The sequence below is a fragment of the Tachypleus tridentatus genome, chromosome 3 (assembly GCF_004210375.1).
Source record: "Tachypleus tridentatus isolate NWPU-2018 chromosome 3, ASM421037v1, whole genome shotgun sequence".
NCBI lineage: Eukaryota > Metazoa > Arthropoda > Merostomata > Xiphosura > Limulidae > Tachypleus > Tachypleus tridentatus.
The window spans coordinates 98,389,077-98,402,866 of NC_134827.1; the positions used below are offsets into that span (position 1 = coordinate 98,389,077).

Here is a 13,790-nt window from a genome sequence, read left to right on the forward strand (position 1 = left end):
AGTGACAGTCAAATCATACTATTAAATTAGACTGGCCAAAACGTCAATGACAGCTGTTGTAGAAACAGATTTCCTTCCAGTCTATTGGTTCAAATTTTACGACGGGAAGCCCAGATAGCTCTTGCGTTCCTTTGCATGGGTATTCCCAACAAACAAATAAATGTATATAAATGTACCCTTAAATATGTGTGTTTCAAGAGATAATGATAAATATGCACATGTATATTATCCAACTGCACGTGTCTGTTTATTTATAATTCGGCACTACGCTACAAAGTGGGTTTTCTGTGCTCTGCTCACCACAGGTATCGAAACTCAGCTGTTAGCGTATTAAGTCCGCAGACACAGATACCGCTATGCTACTGGGAGGGGCTAACTGTTACACATGTAACAACTTTTTGGTTTTCTTGTTGTTGTTTTTTAGCGTTAAGCTACACATGGAATTGAACCCCGGATTTTATGGTTGTAATTGCATGGGAAGGAAGGAAGAATGCGAGTATCGTTATCGTCAGACGTCCCAGAAATGTTAAGAGAAATCGGTATCGAAAACAACAAAACATAACCAGTTACAACTGATAACGTATGTTAACCCTTACTTCATGTCCAGTCCTGTTTCTGTAAAGGATCCAGTGGTGGACACCTGGCCTCCAGTATTCCAGTTTGTAGTGCTCAGCGAACTCCTGACCCTGGCCGTTGCCGAAACGACCCTGAGTTGCAACCTGAGTGATCACATGCAGGGTACGCAAGTTGATTTCCAGGTATTCTTGGGTATCCTTGTGAATCTGTTTAGAAGGACACCAAGCTCCGCTGTTGACCTCTTGTTCTAACCTACAAAAAATGAAGTTCTTCTAAACAAGTATATTCTTCAAAACTTCTGTTCAGTACACAAAAACACGGTATGTTAACTAGATAATGTGTGGTGATTCGTGTTTGTGATCTCAGTTCAGCACACAAAAACATGGTATGTTAACTAGATAATGTGTGGTGATTCGTGTTTGTGATCTCAGTTCAGCACACAAAAACACGGTATGTTAATAACTAGATGATGTGTGGTGATTCGTGTTTGTGATCTTAGTTCAGCACACAAAAACACGGTATGTTAACTAGATAATGTGTGGTGATTCGTGTTTGTGATCTCAGTTCAGCACACAAAAAACACGGTATGTTAACTAGATGATGTGTGGTGATTCGTGTTTGTGATCTCAGTTCAGCACACAAAAAACACGGTATGTTAACTAGATAATGTGTGGTGATTCGTGTTTGTGATCTCAGTTCAGCACACAAAACACGGTATGTTAACTAGATGATGTGTGGTGATTCGTGTTTGTGATCTCAGTTCAGCACACAAAAACACGGTATGTTAACTAGATGATGTGTGGTGATTCGTGTTTGTGATCTCAGTTCAGCACACAAAAACACGGTATGTTAACTAGATAATGTGTGGTGATTCGTGTTTGTGATCTCAGTTCAGCACACAAAAACACGGTATGTTAACTAGATGATGTGTGGTGATTCGTGTTTGTGATCTCAGTTCAGCACACAAAAACACGGTATGTTAACTAGATGATGTGTGGTGATTCGTGTTTGTGATCTCAGTTCAGCACACAAAAACACGGTATGTTAATAACAAGATAATGTGTGGTAATTCATGTTTGTGGTGTCCAGTTCATACAAATTTAGAAGTTATAATACGGAATTCTAGTTGTCTTTTACTTACACAGTAAACTTACGCAGTTTAAGAATATGCAAATTGATACTATTAAACGTTTATTTTATGAATTATTGGGCAGACAAGTTGTTTAAATTCCTGAAACCGGTAAAACTCGCTTAAGAGTGGTGAATAGAATAACAGATTTCATAAAAGAAATCTAAAGATTCATCGATTACATCGTTAGAAAAACATACAACAAAGTCAACACACAACATGTTATACAAGATGAATATTCAAATCCCAAGTTTAACATAAGCGGATCAGGTTATCACTGAAACACTACCAACAGTGTGTGAGTGAATTAAACATAGTGAGGCAAAGACACAAAAACTCTACTGATTTGTTACTGTAAATTATATTAATGGTGATATAAATATCAGAACAGCCTACGAATTCCCAGGGTCAATTAAATCTGATCCAGTAATCGTTTTTCCTATTCTCTGTTCCTGTGAGCACGCCTGTATTCTGAAGATCATTAGGCTTACGTTAGTAATTAAAAAAAACCTAGTGCCACCTGGAATAACTAATGATTGATGAATCATAAACAGAACGGCGCAGAGGCAGCGACTAGCGACTTCACCACACTTTCCTTTTATGACATTTTATTGTAAAAGAGGGAGAGATAATGGAACTTTAACAATATAAACTAAAACTGTAAATGTCAATTTCCTTCTCCATTTGTCCAGTGAATCACGAGACGATATGAGCCACGTTATGTATTGTTATCAACAAAAGTAGCCAGAAACGTAGATGCTCGGGTAAACGGTCTGCGATGAAACATTAGCCAGGGTAATCAGAAAGTGAGGAAAACACGTGTACAATTCATTTTCTGATGTGCTCGTGAACACTTAGGATTACGTGTAATCAGGTTAAAACCAGCAGGTGCTGCTGGGAGGAACGGCTCGTTCTAATTTTCACGCTACGGTGGCTCCCCCTCGTGATCAATGATCCTGATTGACGGTCGCCCCTTTACTGCGATACGAGGGCCGTCCCACGTGACCGGTCTTTCATCTGATGAGTTCCATTCAGCAGAGTATGCGAGGATTAAAATGTCTTGACGGTATATGAAGAAAAACTGTAAGCCTTATGTTTACACGGGCTCTTCAAGCCCATCGAATAGCAGATATATTGATGATTCACAGCGTGTTTTGATAGACTAGATAAAAGTTGCCGTCTGTGATAAGACACTCTGGTTTTTACCCCAAATTTCCGTTCCTGCCACAAGGGGTAAGCGTAACATTATTTAATCACATGAACCTATCGTTTATTCTACCAGTAAAAAAAAGACCCAACAGATAATCCATCACTGTCAACGCTATATCCGCGTCTACGAACTTTCTTATAGTTTCAATAACAAACTCATCTCTTCATTATTTGTCATAATAGCAAGGTCTGTTTGATTGTATGAGCCTCGTTTGACACATCCATCTTTCACATCACCCTTTTTGCTTTCCTTTCATTAAGTCCAAAGCTAATGTAATTTCCGATGATATAATTATTGTACAAACAAAAAAACGATAATAATTATGTGGGACTCAGTCGAATTTTGGTTCTAGTTTCTGTGTAACAACAATGTAAAAATAATATAGGTACCAAGAGTAACACTGTACAAAAAAAATAACCGAACGTTTGGTTCGTTTTTTGTTTTGAACCAGGCCCCGCATGGCCAGGTGGGTTAAGGCGTTCGACTCGTAATCCGAGGGTCGTGGATTCGAATCCCTGTCGCACTAAACATGCTCGCCCTTTCAGGCGTGAGGGCGTTATAATGCGACAGTCAATCCCACTATTCGTCCCTAAATGAGGGACATCTTTGCGGGAAAATTCAAAAACCAAAAACAAATCCTCGAGTAGCTTTGCGCGAAATAAAAAAAAAATGAATTTCGCGCAAAGCTATACGAAGGCTATCTGCGCTACACGTTTCTAATTGAGCACGGAAAGACGAGAGGGAAGGCAGCTAGTCACCACTACACTCACACTTGCTCAGTGAACTGCTGCGACGGTTTGTTTTTGAACTCTTCTTCAACGCCACCTATGTTCCAAAGTCGTATATTTAACATCATCTCGCTTCTGTACTCGTGATCGTGAGCCATTCGAAAAACTCGTGACTAAAATTGAAGAAATCGTAATAATACTACACCTGCTATATACATATCTAGGACCCGGCATGGCCTGATGGTTAGAGCTCTCGACTCACAATCTGAGGGTCGCGGGTTCGAATCCTCATCTCACCAAACATACTCGTCCTTTCAGCCGTGGGGGCATTATAATGATACGATAAATCCCGCTAATCGTTGATGAAAGAATAGCCCAAGAGTTGGCGGTGGGTGGTGATGACTAACTCTTTTCCCTCTACTTTTACACTGCTAAATTAGGGACGGTTAGCGTAGATAGCCCTCGTGTAGGTTTGCATGAAATTCAACCAAACAGAACTGAATGTGATATCGATCTAAATGCGTTGGAAACAGTTTACCATAGCGTGTTATCATAATGTATATGGACTTGCAGGCTTTTACTGTTGATTGTTTTCAAGATTTTTTGCCCTTATTCTGTGGACGAGCGAGCGTTCAATACGGACACAGACATGTCTGAAGAATTATTAAAAGAAACGTTTTCCATCGCTAGACTAGAACAACGGCCATGTACTAGACAGAACGTAGACTGGCGTGGGCGGTACAACTGTTTCACACTTTTAAAATGTCATAAAAAATAAATAAATAATAATACAGCTAGCTGAAGGCGATTTTATTGAATAGTCTTGAAAGAGACTGGTAGATGAAGAATAAGTGGGAATTATATTTACGATCGACTTATAAGTTTCAGAAAGTCCGAGTACATAATCGCCAGCTTTCAAGCTGTCAAGGAACGAAACTCGAAACTAATAATATCGAAATATAGGAGTGTCTGGCTGAAAAGAGTAGCTGTGACACTAGAAGAGAAGGGTGGGGAGTACTGAGTAGCTGTGACACTAGAAGAGAAGGGTGGGGAGTACTGAGTAGCTGTGACACTAGAAGAGAAGGATGGAAAGTACTGGGTAGCTGTGACACTAGAACAGAAGGGTGGGGAGTACTGAGTAGCTGTGACACTAGAACAGAAGGGTGGGGAGTACTGAGTAGCTGTGACACTAGAAGAGAAGGGTGGGGAGTACTGAGTAGCTGTGACACTAGAAGAGAAGGGTGGGAAGTACTGAGTAGCTGTGACACTAGAAGAGAAGGGTGGGGAGTACTGAGTAGCTGTGACACTAGAAGAGAAGGGTGGGGAGTACTGAGTAGCTGTGACACTAGAACAGAAGGGTGGAGAGTACTGAGTAGCTGTGACACTAGAAGAGAAGGGTGGGGAGTACTGAGTAGCTGTGACACTAGAAGAGAAGGGTGGGGAGTACTGAGTAGCTGTGACACTAGAAGAAGGGTGGGGAGTACTGAGTAGCTGTGACACTAGATGAGAAAGGGTGGGGAGTACTGAGTAGCTGTGACACTAGAAGAAGGGTGGGGAAGTACTAGAGTAGCTGTGACACTAGATGAGAAGGGTGGGGAGTACTGAGTAGCTGTGACACTAGAAGAAGGGTGGGAAGTACTGAGTAGCTGTGACACTAGAAGAGAAGGGTGGAAATACTAGGTAGCTGTGACACTAGAAGAGAAGAGTAGGGGAGTACTGAGTAGCTGTGACACTAGAACAGAAGGGTGGAGAGTACTGAGTAGCTGTGACACTAGAAGAAGAAGGGTGGGGAGTACTGAGTAGCTGTGACACTAGAAGAAGAAGGGTGGGGAGTACTAGAGTAGCTGTGACACTAGAACAGAAAGGGTGGGGAGTACTGAGTAGCTGTGACACTAGATGAGAGAAGGGTGGGGAGTACTGAGTAGCTGTGACACTAGAAGAGAAGAGATGGGAAGTACAAGTAAGCTGTGACACTAGAAGAGAAGGATGGAAGAATACTAGGGTAGCTGTGACACTAGAAGAGAAGGGTGGGGAGTACTGAGTAGCTACTGACACCTAGAAGAGAAGGATGGGGAGTACTAGTGCTTCTGACTAGAAGAAAAGGTGGGGAGTACTGGGTAGCTGTGACACTAGAAGAGAAAGGTGGGGAGTACTGGGTAGCTGTGACACTAGAAGAGAAGGGTGCGGGAGATACTGGGGTAGCTGTGACACTAGAAGAGAAGATGGGAAGTCACTGGGTAGCTGTGACACTAGAAGAAGGGTGGGAGTACTGAGTGGTTAATGACCACTAGAAGAAGGGTGGGGAGCACCGAGTAATGTGACAATAGAAGAAGAAGGGTGGGGAGTACTGAGTAGCTGTGACACTAGAAGAAAAGGGGTGGGGAGTACTGAGTAGCTGTGACCACTAGAAGAAGGGTGGGGAGATACTGAGTAGCTGTGACACTAAAGAGAAGGGTCAGGGAGATACTGGGTAGCTGTGACACTAAGAGAAGGGTGGGAAGTACTGGGTAGCTGTTACACTAGAAGAGAATGGTGGGGAGTACTGAGTAGCTGTGACACTAGAAGAAGAGAAGGTGGGAGAGTACTGAGTAGCTGTGACACTAGAAAGAGAAGGGTCGGGAAGTGCCAAGTAGCTGTGACACCTAGAAAGAAGGGTTAGGGAGTACTAGAGTAGCTGTGACAATAGAAAGAAGGAGGGGGAGTACTGAGTAGCTGTGACACTAGAAGAAGAATGGTGGGGAGTACTAGTAGCTGTGACACCTAGAAGAAGGGTGGGGAGTACTGAGTAGCTGCGACACTAGAAGAAAGGGTGGGGAGCAACCGAGTAGCTGTGACACTAGAAGAGAAGGGGGGGAGAGTACCGAGTAGCTGCGACACTAGAAGAGAAGGGTGGGGAGATACTGGGTAGCTGTGACACTAGAAAGAAGGGTGGGAAGTACTGAGTAGCTGTGACACTAGAAGAGAAGGGTGGGAAGTACTGGGTAGCTGTGACACCTAGAAAGAAGGGTGGGGAGTACTGGGTAGCTATGACACTAGAAGAGAAAGGGTGGGGAGTACTGGGTAGCTGTGACACTAGAAGAGAAGGGTGGGAGATACTGAGTATCTGTGACACTAGAAAGAAGAAGAAATGGGGAGTACTGGGTAGCTGTGACAATAGAAAGAAGGGTGGGGAGATACTAGAGTAGCTGTGACCACTAGAAGAGAGAATCGGGGAGTACGATTAGCTGTGACACTAGAAGAAGAAGAGGTGGGGAAGTACTGAGTAGCTATGACACTAGAAAGATAGGATGGGGATACTGGGTAGCTGTGACACTAGAAGAGAAGGGTGGGGGAATACTGAGTAGCTGTGACACCTAGAAGAGAAGGGTGGTGAGTACTGAGTAGCTGTGACACTAGAAAGAAGAGGGTGGGAATACTAGTAGCTGTGACACTAGAAGAGAAGGGTGGGAGATACTAGGTAGCTGTGACACTAGAAGAAGGGTGGGAGTACTGAGTAGCTGTGACACTAGAAGAAGGGTGGGAAGATACTGAGTAGCTGTGTGACACTAGAAGAAGGGTGGGGAGTACCTAGGTAGCTGTGACACTAGAAGAGAGCTGGGGGATGGGGAGTACTAGGTAGCTGTGACCTAGAGAAAAGGGTGGGGAGTACTGAGTAGCTGTGACACCTAGAAAGAAGGGTGGGAGTACTGAGTAGCTGTGACACTAGAAGGGTGGGGAGTACTAGAGTAGCTGTGACACCTAGAAGAAGGGTGGGAGATACTGGGTAGCTGTGACACTAGAAGAGAAGGGTGGGGAGTACCGAGTAGCTGTGACACTAGAACAGAAGGGTGGGGAGTACTGAGTAGCTGTGACACTAGAAGAGAAGGGTGGGAGAGTACTGAGTAGCTGTGACACTAGAAAGATAGAGGGTGGGGAGTACTGGATAGCTGTGACACCCAGAAAGAAGGGTGGGAGAAGCACTGAGTAGCTGTGACCACTAGAAGAAGAAGGGTGGGAGAGTACCGGGGTAGCTGTGACACTAGAAAGAAGGTCAGGGAGCACTGAGTAGCTGTGACACTAGAAGAGAAGGGTGGGGAGTACTGAGTAAGCTGTGACACTAGAAGAGAAGGGTGGGGGAAGTACTGAGTAGCTGTGACACTAGAAGAAGGGTGGGAGTACTGAGTGGCTGTGACACTAGAAGAGAAGGGTGGGGAGTTCTGAGTAGCTACTGACACTAGAAGAAGGGTGTGAAGTTCTGAGTGCTGCGACACTAGAAGAGAGAAGGGTGGGAGTACTAAGTAGCTGTGACACTAGAAGAAAGAAGGGTGGTGAGATACCGAGTAGCTGTGACACTAGAAGAGAAGGGTGGGAGAAGTACCGAGTAGCTGTGACACTAGAAGAAAGGGTGGGGAGTACTAGGTAGCCTGTGACCACTAGAAGAGAAGGGTGGGGAGTACTAGTAAGCTGTGAACACTAGAAGAAGGGTGGGGAGAGTACTAGGTAGCTGTGACACCTAGAAGAAGAAGTGGGGAGCACTGGGTAGCTGTGACACTCAGAAGAGAAGGGTGGGGAGTACTGAGTAGCTGTGACACTAGAGAGAGAAGGGTGGGGAGTACTGAGTAGCTGTGACACTAGAAAAGAAGGGTGGGGAGTACTAGGTAGCTGTGACACTAGAAAGAGAAGGGTGGGGGAGTACTGAGTAGCTGTGACACTAGAAAGAAGGGTGGGAAGTACTGGGTAGCTGTGACACCTAGAAGAGAAGGGTGGGGAGTACTGAGTAGCTGTGACACCTAGAACAGAAGGGTGGGGAGTACTAGGTAGCTGTGACACTAGAAGAAGAAAGGTCGGGAAGATACTGAGTAGCTGATGACACTAGAAGAAGAAGGGTGGGGAGTACCTGGGTAGCTATGACACTAGAAGAAGGGTGGGAAGATACTGAGTAAGCTGTGACACTAGAAGAGAAGGGTGGGGAGCACTGGGTAGCTGTGACACCTAGAAGAGAGAAGGGTGGGGAGTACTAGGTAGCTGTGACACCTAGAAGAGAAGGGTGGGGAGTGCTGAGAGTAGCTGTGACACTAGAAGAGAAGGGTGGGGAGTACTGAGTAGCTGTGACACCTAGAAGAGAAGGGTGGGGAGCACTAGTAGCTGTGACACTAGAAGAGAGAAGGGTGAGTGAGTACCGAGTAGCTGTGACACTAGAAAGAAGAGGTGGGAGCAATGAGTAGCTGTGACACTAGAAGAAGAAGGGTCGGGGAGATACCGAGTAGCTATGACACTAGAAGAGAAGGGTGGGGAGTACTGAGTAGCTGTGACACTAGAAGAGAAGGGTGGGGAGTACTGAGTAGCTGTGACACTAGAAAGAAGGGTGGGGAGTACTAGAGTAGCTGTGACACTAGAAGAGGGGGTGGGGAGCACCTAGTAGCTGTGACACCAGAAGAGAGGGGTGGGAAGCACCGAGTAGCTGTGACACTAGAAGAAGGGTGGGGAGATACTGAGTAGCTGTGACACTAGAAAGAAGGGTGGGAGTACTGGGTAGCTTCTGCGACACTAGAAGAGAAGGTGGAGTTCTGAGTAGCCGCTGACACTAGAAGAGAAGGGTGTGGGAGTTCTGAGTAGCTTATGACACTAGAAGAAGAAGGTGGAGTTCTGAGTAGCTTCGACACTAGAAAGAAGGGTGGGGAGTACTGAGTAGCTGTGACACTAGAAGAGAAGGGTGGGGAGCACCGAGATGCTTCACGACACTAGAAGAAGGGTGGGGAGTACTGAGTAGCTGTGACACTAGAAAGAAGGGTGGGGAGTACTGAGTAGCTGTGACACTAGAAAGAAGGGTGGTGAGTACTAAGTAGCTGTGACACTAGAAGAAGGGTGGGAGATACTGAGTAGCTGTGACACTAGAAGAAGAAAGAAGGGGGGAGCACTGGGTAGCTGTGACACTAGAAGAAGGGTGGGGAGTACTGAGTAGCTGTGACACTAGAAGAGAAGGGTGGGAAGATACACCGAGTAGCTGTGACACTAGAAGAGAAGGGTGGGGAGTACTGGGTAGCTGTGACACTAGAAGAGAAGGGCGGGGAGACCGAGAGTAGCTGTGACACTAGAGAAGAAGGGTGGGGAGTACTGAGTAGCTGTGACACTAGAAAAGAAGGGTGGGGAGTACTGAGTAGCTGTGACACAGAAGAGAAAGAAGGGTGGGGAGTACTGAGTGCTCTGACTAGAAGAGAAGGGTGGGGAGCACCGAGCAGCTGTGACACTAGAATAAGAAGGGTGGGGAGTACTGAGTAGCTGTGACACTAGAAGAGAAGGGTGGTGAGTACTAAGTAGCTGTGACACTAGAACAGAAGGGTGGGGAGTACTGAGTAGCTGTGACACTAGAAGAATAGGGTGGGAAGAGTACCGAGTAAGCTGTGACACTAGAAGAGAAGGATGGGGGAGTACTGGGTAGCTGTGACACTAGAAGAGAAGGGTGGGGAGTACCGAGTAGCTACGACACTAGAAGAGAAGAGGTGGGGAGCACTAGGTAGCTGTGACACTAGAGAAGGAAGGGTGGGAGAATACTGAGTAGCTGTGACACTAGAAGAGAAGGGTGGGAAGTACTGAGTAGCTGTGACACTAGAAGAGAAGGGTGGGAAGTACTGAGTAGCTGTGACACTAGAAGAGAAGCGTGGGGAGTACTGGGTAGCTGTGACACTACAAGAGAAGGGTGGGGAGTACTGAGTAGCTGTGACACTAGAAGAGAAGGGTGGGAAGTACTGAGTAGCTGTGACACTAGAAGAGAAGGATGGAAAGTACTGGGTAGCTGTGACACTAGAACAGAAGGGTGGGGAGTACTGAGTAGCTGTGACACTAGAAGAGAAGGGTGGGAAGTACTGAGTAGCTGTGGCACTAGAAGAGAAGGGTGGGAAGTACTGAGTAGCTGTGACACTAGAAGAGAAGGGTGGGAAGTACTGAGTAGCTGTGACACTAGAAGAGAAGGGTGGGGAGTACTGAGTAGCTGTGACACTAGAAGAGAAGGGTGGGAAGTACTGAGTAGCTGTGACACTAGAAGAGAAGGGTGGGGAGTACTGAGTAGCTGTGACACTAGAAGAGAAAAGTGGGGAGTACTGAGTAGCTGTGACACTAGAAGAGAAGGGTGGGAGTACTCCAGAAACAATAGCTGTAATGCCAAGGGAAAATGTTTTTTGTTTGTTTTTTACGTTGCTGCTGTGACTTCAACCGCAACGTTTCCATTTAACATTCACCTTAGAAGAACTCGAAACTGGATGACGATACATTTATTATCTATCATACTCGGTATTTCCACACTAGAAAACCTCATTACAAGAAGAATTATAAGGATGTTCTCTAGAAAATTCTCCCAAGGCTCAGTTCAGTCATTCCTTTCGCCCTAAAACCGCCAGTGTCGCTGGAACTTGACAAGAGAACTTCACCACACAGACATTTTCCCTGCAGGGCTCATTAAGCTCCAGGGATGTGCAAGAAACGACACATTACCAACACTTTAGTTTGGCGCTAGTATTCCTCGTACGTGAAGACAGTTCTTATTGGATGAAACGTCTCTTTCCTATGATCTCATCTTCACTAAGTGATTACACTGGTGAGTGTACCAAATGTTAAACTTTTTTTTTTTGTGATCTCTTTGATGAAACGTTCCTGGAATACCAAGATGGCCGCTGAGGTTTCACTAAATGCTTTTTTGTTTTTTCTTTCTTTAAAAGCAACAAAGCACAACAATGACAGACTGCTCTGATAAGTTTGGAAACAACAATATCAGGTTATTCTCATAGATGGTAAAACAATAATATCAGGTTATTCTCACAGATAGTAAAACAATAATATCAGGTTATTCTCACAGATAGTAAAACAACAATATCAGGTTATTCTCACAGAAAGTAAAACAATAATATCAGGTTATTCTCACAGATAGTAAAACAACAATATCAGGTTATTTTCACAGATGGTAAAACAACAATATCAGGTTATTCTCACAGATAGTAAAACAATAATATCAGGTTATTCTCACAGATAGTAAAACAATAATATCAGGTTATTCTCACAGATAGTAAAACAACAATATCAGGTTATTTTCACAGATGGTAAAACAACAATATCAGGTTATTCTCACAGATAGTAAAACAACAATGACAGATTGTTTTGATAGATTTAAGAACAATTTTGTTTTAAACATATCTTGTTTGGGACATAGTAACCAACAAACTCATTAACTTATGAGCAATATTATGAATAAATAGTTAAAACAGTGTTTATAAAGTCTATGGAATCCATATGAATTAGACCAGTAATTCTTGGCTTAAAATCCGTATTTGGAACCGAAAGTGTTTAAAAATAACAGGGTATGATTACCTAAATAAATAATCATGACGCAGTGAGTGAGAAATTGCTTCTATCCGGATTGTGACAAGTTCAAGACATCACTTCTTCACTACAGTTCGTCACCATTAAAAATAAAAACGTGTAATTTATTAAAAGCAGATAATAAAGATAAAGATTTTTTTTTTTTTGAATTTCGCACAAAGCTACTCGAGGGCTATCTATGCTAGCCGTCCCTAATTTAGCAGTGTAAGACTAGAGGGAAGGCAGCTAGTCATCACCACCCACCGTCAACTCTTGGGCTACTCTTTTACCAACGAATAGGGGGATTGACTGTCACATTATAACGCCCCCACGGCTGAAAGGGCGAGCATGTTTGGTGCGAAGAGGATGCAAACCCGCGACCCTCAGATTACCAGTCGCACGCCTTAACACGCTTGGCCATATCGGGCTGTAGACAAAGATAAACGTGCAAAACGATGCATTAAACTTTGGAATGCAACAGTTTATATTTCTGTGATCACAAGTTTCTTGCATTTCATCTTAAAGAATAATGCTTTGTTTAAGTGGTTATTACGTTTGAAATTTTCACATGTTAAGCAATAGCTACAACACATGAATAAATCATCAAATACTTAGTTTCACGAGACATTATTATGACCAAAATGAATTTTCCCTTTTTTAATATTACACAGAAAGTTGATTGACTGGAGTTTTATTGCAAATGTGAAAATTGTAATGACGCATCATCCGTGGATAAAATATATTCCTCTTCAGGTAAGTTAGTGTACTGTTTTTGGTTTTTTAATTCTTCGCTGTCATATCCAATGTGAATATTAGACCATTTCGATAATACTAAACGAATGTTTGACGAATAAATGTTTAACAGCGACACCTACCGAGCTGTCCAAGGACCAACAGCATCGTTGTATGATGAACTTGCTGTTATATCTTCATCTCTGATGTCGCCCGATTTCATTCCAAGGGCTGTTTTACACGATTCTAAAAACAAAATGTATTAGGATTATTCCTTTTATCTGTATTCTGAAACGAAATAAAGATAATGGATTATTTATTAAAGAGTCTCTCCTCCGAATATTTGAACGAACTAAAATCAAGAATAATAAAAGTGTGCAATATATTCAAAGCGTGAAAATTCAAGTACATTAAGTGCGATTTGTTTTTTTTTTATTTTTGCGCAAAGCTACACGAGGACTATCTGCACTAGGCTTTCCTAATTTACCAGTGAAAGGCTAGAGGGAAGGCAGCTAGTCATCACCATCCACCACCACCAACTCTTGGGCTACTCTTTTACCAACGAATAGTGGGATTGACCGTCACATTGTAACTCTCTCACAGCAGAAAGGGCGAGCATGTATGATGCGACGGGGATTCGAACCCACGATCCTCGGATTACGAGTCGAGTGCCTTAACCACCTGGTCATGCCGGGCCCATTAAGTACGAAAAAATAGATAAAAATGGTATTTGACAAAACGTTTTACCTTCAATAAATTTGTATAATTAACATATTTTGAAATTAAATCCAGAATAAAAGATTAGTAATACGGTACTTTTATAAAAATAAAAACGGTTATGAAGTGATGGTGAAAAACAGTGAGAACAAGAAAAGTAAAATCATTAACTACTAATAATGAGTAATTAAAATTTTATATGTATATTAATAAAAGAACGTCTCATGAATTCTCTCGCTTGTTAAAATATTTTTGAAATTTTTATTTAATCTAAAGTCATATTTAAAAAAAAAGACAGTAATTATTTCATTTTATTATGCGTACGAGTGACAAATTTAGTCAATTACACGCAAAACGAAATAATAATGCT

The 13,790-nt window shown here is 43.2% G+C and overlaps 1 protein-coding gene across 10 annotated transcripts in view; it reads right to left on the reverse strand.

Annotated features, from left to right (window-relative positions):
* The window catches only part of LOC143247571 (discoidin domain-containing receptor 2-like), a 384,888-nt gene that overhangs the window by 47,793 nt on the left and 323,305 nt on the right, over nucleotides 1-13,790 (reverse strand). For all 10 annotated transcript variants that reach the window (XM_076495857.1, XM_076495853.1, XM_076495861.1 and 7 more), the window contains 2 exons: nucleotides 12,847-12,949; nucleotides 597-828 (listed from right to left, as the gene is read on the reverse strand). In XM_076495857.1, coding sequence (XP_076351972.1) covers nucleotides 597-828; nucleotides 12,847-12,949 — 335 coding nt within the window. The remainder of the gene's footprint in view (nucleotides 1-596; nucleotides 829-12,846; nucleotides 12,950-13,790) is intronic.